The sequence below is a fragment of the Phalacrocorax aristotelis genome, chromosome Z (assembly GCF_949628215.1).
Source record: "Phalacrocorax aristotelis chromosome Z, bGulAri2.1, whole genome shotgun sequence".
NCBI lineage: Eukaryota > Metazoa > Chordata > Aves > Suliformes > Phalacrocoracidae > Phalacrocorax > Phalacrocorax aristotelis.
Genome location: NC_134311.1, coordinates 41439896 through 41460442, shown reverse-complemented (window position 1 = coordinate 41460442; position 20547 = coordinate 41439896). Strand labels below are relative to the sequence as shown.

The following is a 20547-nucleotide window of genomic DNA, read 5'->3' as shown; positions in this document are numbered from 1 at the left end:
CATCATTAAGACCCACTCACCCTTTAACAGTCCCATATGGCCAGTGCGGAAGTCTAATGGAGAGTGAAGGCTAACAGTAGACTATCATGACCTGAACGAAGTCATGCCGCCTCTGAGTGCTGCTGTGCCAGACATGCTAGAACTTCAATACGAACTGGAGTCCAAGGCAGCCAAGTGGTGTGTCACAATTGATATTGCTAATGCATTCTTCTCAATCCCTCTGGCAGCAGAGTGCAGGCCAGTTTGCTTTTACTTGGAGAGTACCCAGTACACCTGGAATGGACTGCCCCAGGGGTGGAAACACAGTCCTACTATTTGCCATTTGCACTGGAACAGGGTCCAGCTTACCCAAACTGGTCAGAGGTATATTCCATATCATATGCCATCATGCTCAGAATATTTACTGGGGGGAGCAGGATGAGGGGCAGTGATCACAGCTTGAGGACTGGCAGCGTCAGTCAGTGGATGGTGAGCAGATGCATCACTTGTTTTTCCCCTGGGTTTCACTTCTCTTTCTCTCTTTCATTGTTTTCCTTTTCATTACATTATTATTACTATGTAACCAGGGTGATGAAGATAACCAAACGTGGGTGCTGCTCTATCATCCAACTGAACATTAAGTCTGGGGACAATCAGTGTATTCTTTAATCATTAATGCAATAGATACTGTGTTTCTGTCAGAACCCCTCTCCTTTCAGACTCAAAGCCTAATTTTTAGATCCCCAACCCTCACTCCTAGTGCTTAGGGTCCAAACCTCTGTTTTAAGGATTAAATTAAAGCCTCACTTTTAGGTAGCAATGATTCAGGGTATAAATGGTTGGGAGTTACTAATACAATCCAGTGTAGCTCAACTAAGGCTGGGACACAGAGCCAAAACTTAGCCAAGGAGGTAGCCGAAACAAGAACAGCCTGCGCGATGACTACAACTTGTTGTTTTAGGGAGTCAGAGGGGCCTCAAGATTCGAAGTAGCTAAACAAAGTCACGATGACATTTGGCCTTAAGAAAAGCAGATGTAGAGCCATAAAGATAAGGAACTGCAGAGCAGACACTAAACCAGAACAGACCACCCCTCAAGGGCAGTACGTACGCAATCTCAGAACTGAGTTTGCGCGAACACAAGGGTTAACTAGTGGACACAGGGAGGAAGAGTGTGTCCTTCATCCAGAGACCCCTGATGACCACCCGGAGACACCAATAGGCATGCGCAAATAATGTCTGAATATGTATCTCTTATCAGAAAGCTAACGAATATGTATATGACGCATGTACTTAACTGGCATAAAGAGATCTGACAGGATGCACCGTTAGGAGGAGCGATCCCCCATGCATCCGGTGTCGCAAATAGAGAATGCCTGCCTTCTAACGCTACATTCCTGATTTTGGTGACAACTATTTTGTTATTGTTATATTTTAATTATGAAACTGTTCTTATCTCAACCCACGTTTTCTTACTCTTGCCCTTCTGATTCTCTCCGACATCCCACTGGGGTATGGGGAGTGACTGAGCGGCTCTGTGGTGCTTAGTTGCTGGCTGGGGTTACATATGGCTAGGTGTATCTAGAGGCTTGAGAGAGACTTGGACTGCCCTCTACCCCCAGGGGCATTTAGACAGGCTAGGCTGCTTGGAGAAGCATGCTGTAACCCGACCTGTATAAAATGGGTCTTCAGAAGGAAAAAACCCAGTATAAACAATATGTCAGTGCACGAAAGAAAGGACCTAGGAACTGATGAAAAACATCAGTGTGGTAAGCAGTGCTTACACTAGTCAAGGACCTTTCAGATTCTCAAGCCCTATCTCCCAAGAAGATGGAAGGGTCACAGCCAAAGGTATATTCCATACCATATGACATCATGCTCAGAATATTAACTGAGGCAAGCTGGCTGGGGGGCAGCAACTGCTGTTCAGGAACTATCTGGGCATCAGTGAGCAGGTGGTAAGCAATTGCATCATGCATCATTTGTTTTCTAAATTCTTTTATCATTATTTTCCCTTCATTTTCTGTCCTATTAAACTGTCTTTATGTCAATCCATGAAATTTTTTTTCCCCCCACTGATTCTTTCCCCCATCCTGCTGCAGGGGGAGCATTTAGCTGCCTGTGTGTTAAACCACAACAAGTAGCAGATAACTCTCTGCCCTAATCTAGATAAATGTTTAGCAATTGAAGCAGAACATAGAAGAATGCAACTTCTTCCACCTGAATCCTATAAGGAACAAGCAGTTTAAAAAGTTTTGGAAGAAAGTATACAGACAAATCAATTCATGGCTTTCAGGCTGTGAATTCTAAGGCTGTAGTCCCTTAAGTTTTTACTAAAGCACAGAAGTCCCCAGGGTGGGCCAGTTTTCAGGCACACTGGGAGGGTTGAACAACATCTCACTACTCCTTTCTGTCAGTCTAGCTTTCCAGGCAGTCACTTCCACAAAGCTTTGCACAAGACTGAGATAACTAACTTTGCTAGATGTGGCAAAGGAAAGAAAACCTGCAACAAGGATAACTTTGTCAATTACAGATCCTTTATTAATGGTACAGTGCAGCAACATCAACTGAAATAAATAGTTTATACATAATACAAAAATATAACCCTTCATAAAGTTCATACTGTGCTAGGAATTGTATTGTATTGAGCTTAAACAGTTGATATGTAACATTTTCTCTTAAATCATGTGGACAGAGACACTCAGCCAAATTAATGTAATAATATTTCCTCTAATTTGAAGACAAACACATGGAGAGCAGTTCATCAGTTCAGTGTATCCATATATCACACGTCAGCTAAGATTTGAGAGCAAACTAGCAGTTTTTCAAGTTTTTCCTTTGCCACTGTTCTCTATCGATAGCACAGTGGTCTATAACCACACTGTGAATTGGATTTTTGGTAGTAACATTTATTAGCAGATACAGAAAAGTATTATTCAGACAATCAGCTTAAGGCACCGTGGTTTCCACAACAGACACATGAAATTACTGGCAAAAAACAATTTTAAAGAAGGCTATGAGTGTTTAGCTACAGTACCCTGATGAACAACAATCTATTCTTTAAATAAATTCTTGACGGTATATTCAGTTGACTAGTGTGGCTTTTGTTTATTCTTTTAAAAAAGAAGTAAAATAAGATTTTGACATTATTACACTCTCAAGAATGCCTCAAGTCTTTGCAAAAAAAAACACATTTCTCCCTGCATCCCTCCATTTTAAAATGTAAAAAAATCCAACCGTCACTACTGAAAGACAGTTCTTTTATAGACTTTTTAAAAATAGTTTCCAACACTTTATGTTGTATAAGTCCACTAAATTACTTTGTGATAACTGCCCTCCCCAATTCTGTATTCCATCTGTCTCTGCTATCAACAGCACTGGTGAAGAATTCACCTAAATGAAATCAAGTTTCTCCTGAAGTCCTATAGCGCAAACATGAGTCCTTGATTTGCTCAAGACATCTTCCCTAATAATATCCCATGAGACTGCCTGAAAGTTAAAAAAATGTAAATTGGAACATCCAGACAGTACCTGCCACAAAGACCCAAACTGCCTCCTTGTTAAAACTCCCTTAAACTCTAGAGTAAAAGGTAGGATTCAAAGAAGATAGGACAAGTAGTAAATTAATAACTTTGCACTATAGAAATTGTGCATTCCAAATTGTACGTGGTAGTTCAGACACAGAACTACAGTTAAGACACATCCACAGGACCATTTCCAATTTCAGAAAATGTTCCAGCCACATCGCAAGCTGATATTCAAAAGATTACGAACATAAAGTCACTCAGATTACCTACTTCCACTCACTGAGTAGGGGGTAGAAGAATTTATCAGAGGAAAAAGGAAAAGGGTAGATTTGGAAGTACACATTACATACTTTCCATATTACTATGAATTTGGACAATACCCCTCCATTTACCTATCCCTTCATTTCGGAGTAAGAATAGATGCAATTACTTGTAATAAATAACGAATACCCACTATAGTGTTGATATACTATTCCATGAATCCCCAAGGACTTGCATTTGTGTATCGATCTACTCAGTCAGCCAAAACCTTGGCTCTTACCTGCACTTGATGCAGAGAATTGATGAGATTTTTCTGTGCCTTACAATAAGGTCAGTCTTGAAGTCTGACATTTTATTGCCAGTGTAGTGAACCTCCTCAATGTTCTCCACATTTTCCTAAATCAAATGCCAGCAGCACATAAAATGCAAGGTTGCCTTTCATTAACTCTTTTGCCTTAAAGCCTAATGAGCAGAAGCCTTGTCATACTGTTTCTGCATCTCTTGCACCAGAACTTTTAAAGTTTATCAACTTTCTGTCATGTATTTCCTGAATTTCAGTGAAACACTTCTTCAGAAGTAAACTACACAAGTCATGTGTTGTCATATGCACAGTCAACTATGAAGAAGTATACCTCAAATTTCAGCAACTCAATGCGCAACAGTTATTTCCCCCATTTCAAATAAAGTTAAAATAAATTATTTCAATTAAAATAACAGCTTCAACCACAACATCTGTGTAGCATATATAGAGTAAGAATTAAAGAGAATTAATCTCACTATTGCTATCTAATCACTGGCTTCCTGCACCACAGGAAATTTCTGATTCAGTCGATAGCAAAATTTTCTAAGCTACTAGCTAAAATCCATATGCAAGAATGACATAAAACTGGGAAAAGAGCTTGGAATAACATTCTGTATGTTAAAAAAGGACATTCTTCACCTAAGTGAACTACCCATACTTTAGGGACAGAAGAAGTCACAATGAACTTTGGTCATGTTCCACATGTGCTCAGATCTCTGAACAACTGGTAACTTTAGGATACACAATTTATCTGTATTCCTTTTGCACGACTGGCTAATGATGAATTAACACAAGGAGACTGAAATAATCTTTTATGGTTGGTTCCAATCTCAGCTACCTAGATTTACATATGAAAACAAAATACCTATAAAAGCAGTGCAAATATAAAAGATCCATGACCGGGGAGGAAAAAAAAAAAAAAACAAAGGAAATTGGGAAAAAAAAAAAAAAAGCAGCATGGGTTTGCTCAGTGGTTATTCATTGTTTTGCCTTCTGGCAGATGAAAGAAGTTATCTTCTTTGAGTTTAAGATGTTCTGGCAAATCTAGCTGTCTTTTTGCTTCTTCAATGTCTTCCTGAATTGCTGAGATGAGCGCCTCTGAAAAAGATTAAGAAACGTGATATTTAAAAGTTGGTTTGAATTCTGAACATACAATAGCAAGTGAAAATAAGGCGTACCAGAGAATATCAGACAATCACAGAAGCAGAATATAGTTATTATTACAAGGTTTGAAAGACAATTCTTTGGTTTTAAAATGCTTTTTCTTTCAAACATGCTAGAGTTGCATTTTTCACCATAAAAGCACTACCATATCTTGTTTTGAAAGACATTTTAGCAAAACATCAACAGTTTCATTAAATATTTCAACTCTAACATAGCTACATTTTAAAAACAAATTAACAGACTATGCTGATGCTTTTATGACAACCATAATTTTTAAATTACTCCTCGGACAAGTGACACAACACTACAATTTTTTAGTGTGACACAAAAACATACTGCCACATCTTCTAATGTTTTTAATTACACCAACTTACACATTCAGCTTATGAAAACACGTTACTGAAATTTCAAAGTTAACAGATAAAATATCTCATTATGGAAATGGACAGTGAAGACACTTGTCTTATTCATGTGAGTAGTGTAACAGATGAGCTTGAGGGAGACCTGCAATACTGACCTAAGGAATCAAAGTTTTTTTCCGGTCTAATATATCCAGTTATGACTACACTAAGAATTTCTCCATAAAAGTCTTCTTTGAAGGTGTGGATAATGTGCGTTTCCTAAAGGAAGAGAAATAAGTTGGCATTTATTATGAACTTTGTGTTTATTTCCACTCACTGTAAGGATGTACAGCTAATATCCGTAATTCAAATTCTCCCTAACATGCACCAATAAAAGGGACATTTAGTTTAGCATGTATAATGCAAGAGTAAAAGGCTAAGGCTTTTGCGTATGTTAGGAAGGAGAATTGTACTGTGCATGGAATTTAAGAAAAATTATTCACTTATGAGTATTCTGATAGTCTAAAAGTAAGAAAGCCATTACTCAGGAGAAACGCTTCACCACTTCTCGGAAGTAAGATTTCCAAGGCAGCAAATCACAAACAGAGCTTACTGTTTCATCGTTAAGTTGATGCATCCAAATAACTATTAAGATTTTGATTGAATTAGTTGGCTTAAGGAAAGCCTTTACAACCAGGTCACATGGGAACTGAATGATAAAAATCAGGAAGGAGTGAAGGCTGAGACAGGGTTCCATCTTGAGCTCAAACCCATTTTATGTACATCTCCCTCTCCAACATAGGCCCACCTATAGCATATACCAGCAGAGGTATCAGATAGTAAACTTTTGACAACTTGCTCAGAAAAGTTATCTGCAAAGACTTTAAAAACTATATATTTGCATAACACAAGCACATTACGGACTGCTCAAACACTCAGAACCTTAGAACCAGAGATTCATGCCAAAATAAAAGTGTTTTAATTTAAAACAGAGTCCTACAAGACTGAGGAAAAGCATCAGCACCTCCCAGCAAGAAAAACACAGCTGTAACAGCTCATGATTTTAACTCAACTCCTCCATCCTATTATTATGTACCTTTGAATATTTATTCTGTGTATCAAGCCACAGCACCTCATGTATGGATTACATTATTTAAGAGAAGAATTAATAGAAAATAATTTCAAATTAAGATATCCCAACATCTCTTACTTGAAATGTGGACAGACTGCAGAGAACAATAGATTAGTATGTTCCAGCTCATGCTACGCCTCTCATAATCAGTAAATTCAGTGCATCTATCAAGTTTAGTTCGCTATCAGCACCACAAGCAACCAGCATTTCAGCAATACTGTTAAATACTTCCAAAATAAAAATTTAAGTAATGATGGAATGGAAAGGAAAAAAATAAGCTTTATTCACCTACAGCTGCAATACTCTTTGCCTACTGAGACTATTTTCTTTTCAGAATACAAACACATGACAGGGATACCAAATACATTTCTAAGAGAAAACAGAATTTCTAGATCTCATTTATGGACCAAATTCTGCTTATCTTATTCAAATTCAACATCCTGCTAATTTATTATAATAAAAATCCCACACAAAACAAAATTCTTACCACTGATTTCTTAATATTCTTATAGAAAGGATTCCATCCTATGCTCAAAACCATTTTATGCACATCTCCACTTCCAACACAGGCCCATCCATAGTATATACCAGTCGAGATATCAGATGGAAAGCTTCCAACTACTTGCTCAGAAAAGTTAGCTGCAAAAATTTTAGAAAGCATAAATTGTGAGTGACTTTGTGTAAGTCAAGGACATAACAGAATCTTCAAACGCTTAAAAGCCAAACTCTGCCTACGTAATATTTACCAACATAACACTGATGATGATGAGAATGATGCAACTTGCCATTTGGCAAAGTTAAAATACAAAACAGCTTCATAAAATTCAGTCCCTGCGGTAATATCAGAGTTATCGCATCTCTTATGCATACTGCATTTTATAGTTATACACATTCCACATTCTCTTCTTAATAAAAGTGTAATATATCCAGTCAGAATGCATTTCACTCTTAGGTTAACTATCACAGCTTTAGTATGTTGAAGGACACGGGGGGGTGGGGGGTGGGGTGTAGAATCAAGCTTCTTCTGCACTATAAAATAGCACCTCAGAACTACTTACCTGTTAGTAAAATAATTACTTATGAAATAAAATATGTAGAAATAAATGAATTTATGATTTAATCACCTGCCCGTTGTACAAATTGCCTTTCAGAGGCATCTGTGGATTTCTGGGATTTTCCTTGAAAACTACATCTACAGTAAAATAAATTCGCTTTTGACCGAACGTAACCTGCATTCAAAATTACAATCCTACTTCTACTTCCCACCTTAGCAGATCTTTTCATGCAAGACATCAAGTTGATTTGAAAAAATTAATGGTTACTGAATTTTTATCAAAGTTCACAAGCAGTAACGATTTCCCTCCCCTTCTCCCTGATACCAATACACCATTTATACGCAAGGTAAGAGAAAAATGTTAAGTTATTAACAGACATTGGCAGAAATCCAGCACCTCAAGACTAGTTTTACCCAGTTTCCTTGTGTGCTAGGAGCGGTGCAACGTGACTGTTGACTTCAGCGTCTGAGGCTGGCCGAAACTTACTTGAATTACACATCTAGTTATTTAGACAGCTGAAACAGTGACAAGCAATAGGAAAATTCATTGCTTCGGAGGCCAGGTCCACCCGTCCCGTTTTTAACCTCTGCATTATTCCCCCAGAACTTCCTTCCTTGCAGATTCCCAACGCCTACTCCCTTTCTCGTTCTAATCTGAAGTTTACGTGCACGAGTGTTTTCCGAGCCGCGACACCACAATACCCTGTGGGCGATCGCTTACCTACATCCTGTACATCCGCGTGACGACCGCGAAGTGATTAAACGAACAAAAAACAAGACTGAAAGAAAATGCTTAACTAAATGGGGGGAAACAACACAAAAGGGGGTGCAAAACTCTAAGGACTGTAGAAAAAAAAAAGTCAGGAAAACGGTAGAAGGGAGCGACCTAAGCCCATCTGCGGAACCAGCAAGTCACGCCGATGGCGCAATCATGAGGGGCGGCCGGGCGCCTCCCAGCCCAAAGGAGCTCCGCCGCCGGCAGCCGAGCCCCGTGGCCCGCACCCCCACCCCGCACGCCGTCCCGGGAGGCACCGGCCGCTCGGGACCGGGCCCTGACCGGCAGCCGCACACCGCGCTCACCGGTGGGGATGCCCAGCTCCTTGGAGCCCCTGCCGAAGCCCTTCACCACCTCCCCGCGGCAGAAGTACGGCAGGTGCCTCATGGCGGCAGCCGTTGGGGTGGCCGTTGGAGCGGGCGGTGGACGCCGGCGAGAGCCGCCAGCAGCTCCCACCTGACGGTGCACCGATCCGTTTCCGCTCGCTCCAGGTGCTCCCCGCCGCCGCCGCGCTCCGGGCGCTACCGAGGGCGGGGGGCGGGGGGAAGTCAGGCGGAGCGCAGCGCTGCGCAGTTCATACGACCCTGCAGCAGCCACCCACCCCACTTCGAGAATGGGCCTGGCCGCCTGCTCCGTCACTTCCGCCCCACCCATGGGCGGTGCTTTGCGTATACTTAGGCTGCCGCGGAGCAGCGGGCGCTGAGGTGGTGGTTGGGGGGCGGCAGGGGCCCGGGGCCCGCCGGCGGGGACATGGGTTCGCCGGATCTGTGCCCTGCGAAGCGGGGTGTTCGTCTGGGGAGCCGGCCCCGGGCGTGCCTCCGGAGAGAGGCCGGTGCACAGGGCGAGCTCCCTGGGGTGTCCTTCGCCCCGGCTCCGTTAGGCTCCGCTCTCTTGGGCCGAGTGGGTCCGGGCAGTCCGGCAGCTTTCGTGCGATGAAAGCTAACCAGTAGCAGCTGTGGCTGTTCGTCAGCTTGCTCAGGGCGACTGACAGCTGCCACATCACAGACCTCGTGCCTGAAAAGCGGCATCTCACAGTCCGCGCCCATCTGTAGAAATGTAGAAATGGTTTCTCCCGTGGTAACTCTGGGTTTACCTTTTCTTTCCAATAAGCTCAAAACACTTCAGAGCACAGCAGACATTTGAGAGAAGTCTGAGAATAGATCTCTTTGTTACATGATGGCAAGGAACTGTAGCTGCTCACTTAAATAATTTTCACTCTGCTTTGATTTAGCGTCATGCTTACATCTCCTTTTCTGTCATTACCCCTGCTAGTGCAGGGATTTCCTTTGGAAGAAAAGCATCAAGACAGACATGTTTATCCTGTATTTATATACTTAAAGATAAGTCAAGGGTGACTCAGCATTTCCCTTCCTTCACTTCACGTTTAGAGTTGCTCTTCATGTTGTAGTTCTGTTGATAAATCTATTTTAAAGTCTTTTAGTGATTAACACTTTTTTTCTGTGGCCCTGATCCATGAGATCATGAGAATTTGCACGAGTTCAAAACAGTATTATTAAGTGTGAAAAATGTCCATAATCTGTCCAAAGTACAGAGCAGACAGCCTGGCAGCAGGCAGTCTGTTTGCATCAGTGGTATATATGTAATTTGAATTCTGGGGTCTCATTCAGCACTGCTATTACAGAATCACAGAATGGTAGGGGTTGGAAGGGACCTCAGGAGATCATCTTGTCCAACACCCCTGTTTCAGCAGCGACACCAAGAGCAGGGGGCACAGGAACGCATCCAGATGGGTTTTGAATGTCTCCAGGGAAGGAGACTCCACAACCTCCCTGGGCAGCCAGTTTCACTGCTCTGGCACCCTCACAGGAAAGAAGTTTTTTCTCATACTGAGGTGGAACTTCCTGTGTTCCAACTTGTGCCCATTGCCCCTTGTCCTGTCATTGGGCATCCCTGAAAAGAGTCTGGCCCCATCATCCTGACACCCACCCTTTAGATATTTATAGGTATTGATGAAACCCCCCCTCAACCTTTTCTCCAGGCTGAGCAAACCCAAGTCTCTCAACCTTTCGTCATAAGGGAGATGCTCACAGTCCCCTGATCGTCTTGGTAGCTCTCCACTGGACTTGCTCAAGCAGTTCCGTGTCCTTATACTGGGGGGCCCAGAACTGAACAAGTACTCCAAAGGTGGTCTCACCAGGGCGGAGCAGATAGGGAGGATAACCTCCCAGTGTAACCTGCTGGTCACACTCCTTTTAATGCAGCCTAGAATATTGTTGGCCTTTTTGGCCACAAGGGCACATTGCTGACTCATGGTCAGCTTGCTGTCCACCAGCACTCCCAGGTCCTTCTCAACAGAGCCACTTTCCAGTAGTTCAGCCCCCAGCCTGTACCGGTGCACGGGGTTGTTCCTTCCCAAGTGCAGGACCTTGCACTTGCCCTTGTTGAATTTCATGAGGTTCCCCTCGGCCCAGCTCTCCAGCCTGTCCGGGTCTCGCTGGATGGCAGCACAGCCTTCTGGTGTATCAGCCACTCCTCCCAGCCTGGCATCATCAGTGAACTTGCTGAGGTTACACTCTATCCCTTCATCCAGGTCATTAGTGAATATGTTGAACAGGACTGGACCCAGTCTGTACATGCTATGCTGCACATAAGCATATTTGTGTACAAACACATATCTATATCCAGAAATACCATAAAAGTCCTTGAAGTGGATTTCTAATCTTTTCTCTTTGTTGTTCTGGAACACAGTGCTAATTTTACCAGTTTGATATAAGCTACCAAAGTACTTCAGGACTTACCTCTACTCTGTTAGCTATTTTTTTTAATGGGGAAAAGCATTGTAAACAACTATGACTTAAGCTTACATCTCATTGCATTTCAGGTGAATGACTTTTTAAATTGGGAACTGTCCTGAACTTATATGTGATACTATAAAACACTGAATCTACCAGTTCATGGAAGCTGTGGACACAAACTATTTTATATAAGATGGCCAAAATTATTTTTAGAACTGATTCTGCCTCAAACTTACCCTCTTCTTTTTTCTGTTATTCCGATTCCCCTCAATCCTTTTCATGCTAATATTTAATTTAATTGCTTCAATTTGAGTAGCTTTGACTGACTTACAGAATCATATATATGTAGCTGTAGCTGGGCAACAGAGTGCTGGTAGTATATATGTTAGAAGGAAAAGTGGCAGAGAAAGTTGTCCTAAGCATGTTACTACTGCACATATTCTGCTCTGCTGTCTCCCAGCATATAGAGAATAATGTTACAAAAAGTGTTTTCAGTGATACTTCATAATGGAAGTATCTTGGATATTAAGTCCAAATCTGGAAGTTGTTACACAGTTGCTTAACTAATGACAGACCTTTAACAGCTGACAATGGCCATTAGAATTGTTTATTTCAGTTGAAGAGAAAGAAACAAAACAAAACAAATTATATTTTCCAGAATATGTTTCTTCCTGATAGTTACAAATTATGCATCAGGTTATAATTAGTATTTAAGGGGATACAGATTTGTGTTCTTTTTTTTTTAATAAATACATCTTTTCAGAATTTTCAGAATAAATGTTCGTGTTCTTGTGATATCCACAAGATGGCGTGCATGTTTGTCAGCGCCTGTAGGTTTGGGCATAAGGTATACAATCTTCGCAGTAACAGAGAAGACCTTGAGTCAGGGAAGTATTTAAGAACTACGTGGTTAGGTAATTTCACAGAGGTCTAACTGATGGCTTCTATCTCATCCTGTCAAATAGTTGCAATGTTAACAGTTTGTATCAGTCATCATGACAGGTTGTGTGATCCAGCTAAAACTTATTCTGTCCTGGACACTAGACATGTTTTTCTTCTGTTCGCAATTGTACCTAGTTCATATTGGAGAGGGGGATCTTGAAGAGTAGAATTTAGTTGCCTGGACTAAAATTTAGTAGCTAATAGGCATGTTTCTTCCAAAAGTGTCATCAAATTTCAGTGATGAGCATGTCTGCTAGTGTTGTCGGCCAAGAGAACAGCAGTTCGATAGTTCATACCTACAGTGAGAACACTCAGACGCTATTTCAGACAGCTGGGAAGGAAATTCTGTTACTGGCTTATGCTACTTCATCTACAGCTATTGTTAGTGGAAAGCACTTAAACATTTTTCTAGTATAAATATATATAGCCACAGAAACAAGAATAAAGAAAACGGAGCACATGTTATGTCATCTGTGTAGGGCTGTGTCAGGTTACCTGACTGAATATAAGCTTTGTGGACTCATCGTACTAACCAACTTCTAATGGAATACAGAACATACTCTGTTCATCTTCTTTTGTTGTAAAACATATGACCTGTATCACATCACAACCCTGTGCCACAGTCCCTGCCTCCTACTGCCATGCTGCAAAAGGCTGCATTCCTAGTCATGGCAAGAGCAGGAATATCCTGTTTCCTCCACGTAAGATGGAAAAATAGCCAAAAAAAATCTGCTAGATACTGGGATATTCTAGGGCTGTCGTAGCCGAGCTGGAAATTCTGGTTACACCAGGCTCAGTGAAATATTCAGGAGGTGACTTAGAGAAAAAAGTGCTATGTAGTAAAACTAGTAGCATTTTAACTAGCTCCTTGGAAGTTTCCATTCCCAGCACAATGAAACTGTCATTGATTCAGGAGTTCAGTCCAAGGGCACCCTGGCACACCTTACTTTGGTGTGCTGAAATCAGGTGATGAAATCAGAGTACAAAGATATACACAAAACAGTCTTGCAAGAATGTCTAATGAAGACACCTGCTTTGAAAGTATTTTTTCTGTATTTTAGCCTGGAATAGCAAACCACAGAAGTTTGGGGATTTTTAATAGTCTGAAGTTTTGTTCTATGTGAAAAGACCAAGTTCTTCTAAGAGAAATAACTGCAGATTAATGTGATGGCTAATGAGATTGCATTAGATTACAGTGAAGCAACAAGTACTATCAAAGTCTGCCTAGTAAGGCATAGCTGATATAATCTACAGAACAGCTTCTGGTAATTACAGAAAGTTCTAGGAACTACCAGTTTTATGAGAATGACCACTTCTATGAGAGACAAAGCTTGTTTGATTACTTACTAGTGCAATTCAGATATTGCAGAAATATGACATAAAGTGTAGAGCCCGGTGCTTTCTGAAAGCTTATATCGGTGCGTTCAAAAATTCCCTCAGCTTTTGAATCACTGTTTCTCCTTCTAGCACTTTTTCTCCCCACCAAAGCCTCAGCTGCTTCTTGAAAAATGCAGAACATGGCTTTCAACTAGCTTAACTGCTTTCTCTTGTCTCTGCACAGCATTGTATTGTGCCACGTGGGCACACTTCATAGCTAGCACTTAAAATTCTCTAAATTTTGAAACTCCTGAAGAACCCAAGAGCCTTTATGCAAAAAGCCTTTAAATGCACAATGCAGAGAGCATTTAAATGCATCTTACAGCCCTGCCTATTTGTCCATTTCCCAAAAATAGTTTAATAGGTGTCTCTGATTAAATAACTGTGATCTAGCTAGTCCTAATTAGCCTGAATCATAATGATGGCCATCTGAATGTCAGGCATACGTCACACATATTTTTTCCAGCCACAGTTGACCCAGATCAAAATGTTTATGACTGGTCTATCACATACTATAAACTCAATTAAAACCTTTGATATAGATTTTTAATCTGCTACAGAATAAAAGATAAAACACAGCCTGATCAATGGTTCTGTGTAATCTTCAGAGGAATCCTACCAGTGGAGGCTTTGGTGGCACCAGAAAAGTAGTACAGGGCAAGACATCTCAGGCAGCTTCCACCCATTAAGATAACTCATATAGTTCTCATATGTTTGAGAGTCTGTGTTCCAAAATACCTTGCATTCCTCAACAATCAACACAGATTGCTACCAGGAATCCCACAATAAAATGTAGAAGAACAAGACTGGGGATTTCAGTGAAGTAAGTTAGGAGGTGTTTACTGTATTGTCATGAATTGTGCAATGCTTTGCAGATGAATAGATGTTAGGCACTTTGGAGGTCATTGTCAAGCTGTTTCTGATCAGTATTCCTGTAGAAATCGCATGTAAGCAGTAATAATGTGCTACAGGAGGTAGTTAGCTGAGATCTATTAAGAAAGCCACAAACAATGGGATGGGCAATAGACTTTTCAGCTCATTAAATGTAATAAAAATGAGAAATAACTTCATTTCAGGTTTTGGTGAATCTGAATAATTTCTGTTTCTGATGAGCTGGCAAGCAAAAAAATTAGATACCAAAATATTTTCTGACCTAGAATTTAAGTACTGCTTCATTCTTAATTCCCACTTTTCATGGTGAAAATTATAATGCAAAGGTGCTAAAGTCTTATAGAAAATGGCAGTCTCTCACAGGGAAGAGTCTGTCAGAAGGGCATAAGTTAAGCCAGAATGAGTACGGAGATAAAAGGAGCGGATATTTGACACTTAGGAGACTTCAGAAGTTTGGGAACGTTTTTCAAAAGAAAGCCAATTTGTCAAAACTAACTGTCTTTACTGCAAGAACTGGTTTCACAATGACATAAAGAACAAAAAATTGAACCAGTGACCACTGGACTCATTCATGGAAGTTCTATTTAAAAGTGCTGGGAAGAAGAGTATCCTCTCAAAACCAAAAGAGACATATTGCCCCAGTGGTAGGTTTGCTTTTTGATGTTCAGAAATACCCTGCATAGGCCCTCACCTCTATTCTCTTCACAGAAAGCTGAAGAGTCTTTATTAATTTTCAAGCTACAAGGGAGAAAGTTTTTTCAGCTATGTAACAGCATCAGAAAGAGCAGAAGATGGATTGTCCTAGTGACTGACATTGCAGGGAAGATGTAATGAAGGAAATGGCTGTAATGTTTTTCCCTGCATGCTAATTACCAGTTTTTAAGATAATTTTCTTCTTTCCTTCCCTGGGCTTGCTGTTATAGCCTTGTTCACACACTAAGTGATGGCTGAGCAAACAAGAAACAGATTCTGATGAAAATGTCTCATTGTTAAAAACAACCTGGAGTTTGTAATACTCCTCCCATCACTAATACGTGATGCTGGTTCCCAAGCACATGCAGGGCATGCCTGCATTTACAGCAGCACTGCCATCTATATAAGGCAACAACTGTTTCATTTAGCAATCTTCTTTCTGTTGCCTTTTGAAGAAATAGCCCTAATCATAGCTCATGCCTGCTACTGCAACGAGACCCTTCTCCATGCACATTTTTTTGACTGCAACCTCATGTTTTCTTAACACAGGAAATAGTTGTACAACAACAAGGGAAAGCATTAGCCATAATTTCCACTCTTGGTTTTTGGGCTACATTCCAACTGCTATGCACACAATCCCTGTGCCAGACCCATCTGTGCTCTGGAGGGAAGAGTTTCTTCACATCAGTCTCACAAAAGTGGCCTCACTGTGGGCAAACTGCAGTCTCTTGCCTGTCCTACCCACCTGCAGAGTCAAACCAAAGCTACATCCAGAAGACATGTACAAAGAAGAATCCCAGAAGTAATACAAGATCAGCTTCTGATTTCTTTTGTTTGGGGGTAGGGAAGGGGAATAAAACCTTAAAAGAGGAAGAAAAAACTGTGACCTTCCCTCAAGTAATTCCTTCAAAATTATTTCATCCCATTGATTGTACAGCACAGACAACAGCAATACTGAGTCCATAAACACAAACCCTCTAATAAACTAGACAAAGCTTACAACTGCTTTCTATTAACCATGTATGGATCTAAACAATTAAGGGCAAAATCAAGCAGCATTTCCTCCAGAGCTAGCTCTTCCCCAATAGACATCAAATTCTTATTAGAAGCAATATTTAGAAACAATAAGCAAAAGGCTTTTTTTTTTCTGCTTAATTCCTCCTAAATCATTTCCTAGCCTGATGTCAAATGAAGCATCTGCTGTCTATTTGCAAAAAAACACCAAATATGAAAGGGTAAGAGGCTGTTCCTAGGGTCAGGGCTGCTAACAAATAACTGTTATTCTAGCCATGTATTCCCTGTACTTTTTTTGCAACCCATCATGCATTTAGGGTGTGCGTTGTGTAATAAATAATTATCACCCATATCAGTAAGCAGGGTGTTACCAAAGAAAGTAGCCCTACTGCAATACTTATAATCGAACTGTTAAATCAGATTCCCTTCCTCATGTAACTCCTTTCAACTTCTTTGAAGTTCAAACCATTTCACCACATTCTCTTTCTCCTTTCTCTCCAGTTTCTTTGACTTTTTACTCAGCGGTGTGCAGCCTATTGTGCTAATACCATTGCAAAGGTGGCAATGATGCATATGCCCATGAGTTGGATCTGGTGACGTGGGAGATGCCAAACATGGGGCTGCAAAACAGGAGAGTATGTCCTTTGGCTCAAGCATGGTGTCTAGTAAGTTATGTCCTTACTTGGAAGTTTGTATTAAATAGCTTTTTGTATGTGGGATATCAACCTTATTCCATCCACTTCTGCATCACCAGTTTGTCTCACAGGACTCCTTCCAGCATGACACTTGCTCTGACTTCCTCACCAAATGAGATCTACTGGTCTCCAGTGAGTTCCTTGGTGGATGATGGAAAGTGACTGCTGGTAGTAATATGGGAAGCTAACTCATATGCCATATGTGAGATCTGACAGAGCTGCTTTCCAAGCTGCTGCTGGGTCATTTTGTCTTGCCTTTAGAGTAACAGGGCTTGCATGGTCTGAATAATGCAGCTGGTATGTTTGTTGCTAAATTAGTTACATTGTTGAAGCACTGTTTGCTGCTCCCTGAGTTCTCCCAGTTAAGCTGCGTCTATCAGAAATTAAAACTACTGTTTTGTTCATTGGGAGTTATCATTAAAAATCACTTCTCCTCCCCCCCCCCCCCAAAAAAAAAGCAACAAACAAACAACAAAACAACAAACCCAATCAACCAACCAAAAACCCACAACATCTCAGGATGGTTTTATGGCATCATTTATTCCACTTACTTTCTCAAGGGTATCCTGAGCTGCAGAGGTTCAAAACAGCCTGTCTAACTCAGTACTAGATTCAAGTGGAGATGTTCTAACCACTTTTTCTACCTTATTAATAACACTACTCTCTGCAGTTGGATTGCTCATTTTGCCCCACGCTATTTACCTTGGCAAAGAAATAGCAGTGGGAACCCGTAATTTATGCTACAAAACAGGTTGAGCAGAAGATTCTGTCCAGACTGCTTTACCTTACAGAACTAATTATGCTCACAGACTCAGGGTTCTTCATAGCCGTTATCAGTGTAGTATCAGATAGGTTTAATGAAGGGGTTCATATAGTCCTTTGTTGCCTAAAAAATAAATCAGAGATATGAGGTAATGAATTTTGGCAACCTTGTACTTGTACTTGTCCTTGGCAACCAGAATTTACTAACATGGAACACATATTGTGAGGTATTGTAAAATATCTACTTGAGAGAGAAAAAGGACAGCATATACTGGGGTGGTTTGAATACTATTCCACTTCCCTTCTTTGCTGGAAGGGAAGAAATAGTTCATTTAGTTTTCAGATTGATATTTTCTGACATCAGACAAGTGACTTCAACAGTCATTTACTGTCTCTGGAGGTAAGTAATGAGATGGCACAGAATCATTCAAACTGATTTGTCGGATGTTAGTGAATATTAAAAAACTGAACAAGCGGACATTTTCTTCTTTTTTTAAGGAGAAATCAAGCAATGGAAGAGAATCTGTACAAACATGTATTTTGAACTACACTTTTGTTTTCCTGCTAAATATTTAATAATTTTTTACTGCCCATAGTAGACCTGTTAACTAGAACCCTAGTTTCTGAACCTGATGCCTTTTGGAGGAACTTAATACCAAATGGCTCAGAAGTTCAATATATTCTGAAAAACCTTTGAGAAGAAGCCATGAAGTAACACATACCAACACCAGCTGCAGTTATCTTCTTCTAACCTTTCGGTTCACTGCACTGTTAACTCACTCTCCGCATAACTCAATAGGCAACTCATAATCCTCCAAAAGGTCAAATTTAGAAACAAACAAACAAAAAGCAAACAAACAAACTGAGGACAATGCTCATAGATAAGGCACAAATGTGACTTCATGAGCTGGTTGGTATCACTGTATCTAGTTTCATTCCAATAATATGTAAGCCCGTGACCTCATTAATTACCACACTGGGTTGAGACTTTGTACACATAAGGTTCAGCTTCACAGTTTGTGAGTGGTTTTGGGGTCTCACCCAATTCAGTGAGACCACTCAGCTCTGCAAGTCTTTCTCAGCGTGAATGACATTTGGTATATCCCATTCACTCTCACTGCAGCCAGATGGATAATGCATACGGCTGAACTTGGAAGTTCAAGGAAGATCAGTACCTCTGTCATTGTGACCTTTCTGTGTCGGAATCCAATCAACTTCTCTGTCTGCTTTTGTTGTAGATTTCTTACAGACTTGTTCCAAGGGCATGGATTAGTGAATTAATAGAGAAAAGGCTAACAGAAGACAATTGTTTACATGAGCACTCAAAATCCTGCCAAGTTCATATCAACTTGTTTATGCCGGTTGGCTAGTTTTTGAGTGAATGTCAACACTATATTTAAACAAAGAGAATGTTGATATGGAGTTGAAGACTCCTCCATTTCAGTCCTTAAAATATTGCTAAATTAGACAATTACTTAAAGGTTATCTTCCACTTTCTTGACAAGTACTTCTGCTAAATGTATTTTTCAGGCAGCTTCCCTAACTATAATTTTTGATAAATTCATAAAATATGTCAGATTGTGAGCACATTCACAGCAGCTTCACTTGCCCAAGAACACTTGAAGGATCTTGAAGGATTTACAACCGTTCCTCAGTAAATATTATAACACACTACATGACTAAAAACAAAATCCTGACCAATGACCTTGATCTAATAGGTTGCTTAAACAACAAGCCAAATTTCGATTTTAGATACCTCAGTATAAATACTCAGTAAATTTTTTTAAATCAATTGAATTATAATGGTTTAAATGAAAACAAATTACAGGAGAGACCCATTCTATACTTTACTTCTTCACAGTGTAATGAAACCCCATCAGTTTTACCTGTGTGGGTTAGCTGTCCATGTATATGTTTGCCAGGAATATGGATTATATTCAATTGTAAATTAGTGAAAAAGCTAAGTGATATTTATTCAGAAATTCCAACATTAAGGTAATTATTTCCTGTGCATTAGTTGGCATTATATATATCTAGTGATTTTTATTCAATCAACTTTTAGTCCTGAACCAGTTTCTGAAGAACCGTGTCTGATACATAAAAGGTTCTCTAATATCATCTTGCTTCATTAGCAGAGCCTCATTATGTTCAGCATTAACTGATATGATTAACATCTACAGCTTCATTTTATGTGTCCTCACAAGTAGAATGTGCAATGCAATATTTTGCTGTGGTAGGAATGAAGATTTTTTTTCCTTTTTCACTTTTCAGTTTTTAACAGAGCTGTTGCCATGCATGTATATGAGAGAGGAGAAACAAGATGAATGATGTGGGGTTGGTTCTTTATTTCTGTCAGAACACCAGGCCAGTTTCCCAGTATGGTCTAGCAATATGTCAGACCTCTTTGTACAGGAAGTTGCAGCAGTATGCCATCGAAACAGATCTTCAACACTGAACTTCACTCTGAGCTTTAAGCGAATATTTACAAGGTTTGGGCTCAGACCATAAATTGTCTTAAACATATCTTGAGTTGAAACACAGCAGGTGGCTGCAAGAAGCAAAGATTGCAAAAGGTTTGGACAGTCATATCAATGACTGCAGCAATGCAATATCTACATCTATGCAGAACATTTCATCAGTAAACCTCAAAGCGTATCACTGAAGAAATAATTGCCCTCTTTATTTAATTCAGAAACTACAGATATCCAAAAATCTCTACATCAGGTATTCTTTCTTCTTGGTTTGTGTTAGAAACACATTTTTGCAAAGGCACAGCTTCAAGATGCATTATTAGAAAAGATTCTTTGTATTTACTTAAGTGCAGTTTTTCAGATTGAGACAACCTCTATTTATTTCTCATTCCTTTTCTGGCTTGGTGCTAGAA

The 20547-nt window shown here is 40.2% G+C and overlaps 1 protein-coding gene across 1 annotated transcript; it reads right to left on the bottom strand.

The window, feature by feature from the left end:
- Positions 1-2866: 2866 nt before the first annotated feature.
- RFK (riboflavin kinase) lies at positions 2867-9164 on the bottom strand. Its single transcript, XM_075078482.1, has 4 exons — positions 8839-9164; positions 7192-7343; positions 5749-5851; positions 2867-5165 (listed from the first exon to the last, which is right to left on the bottom strand). Exons 1-4 carry the CDS (start codon positions 8918-8920, stop codon positions 5035-5037), a joined length of 468 nt encoding a protein of 155 aa, XP_074934583.1. The 5' UTR covers positions 8921-9164; the 3' UTR covers positions 2867-5034.
- Between the last annotated feature and the right edge of the window lie 11383 nt (positions 9165-20547).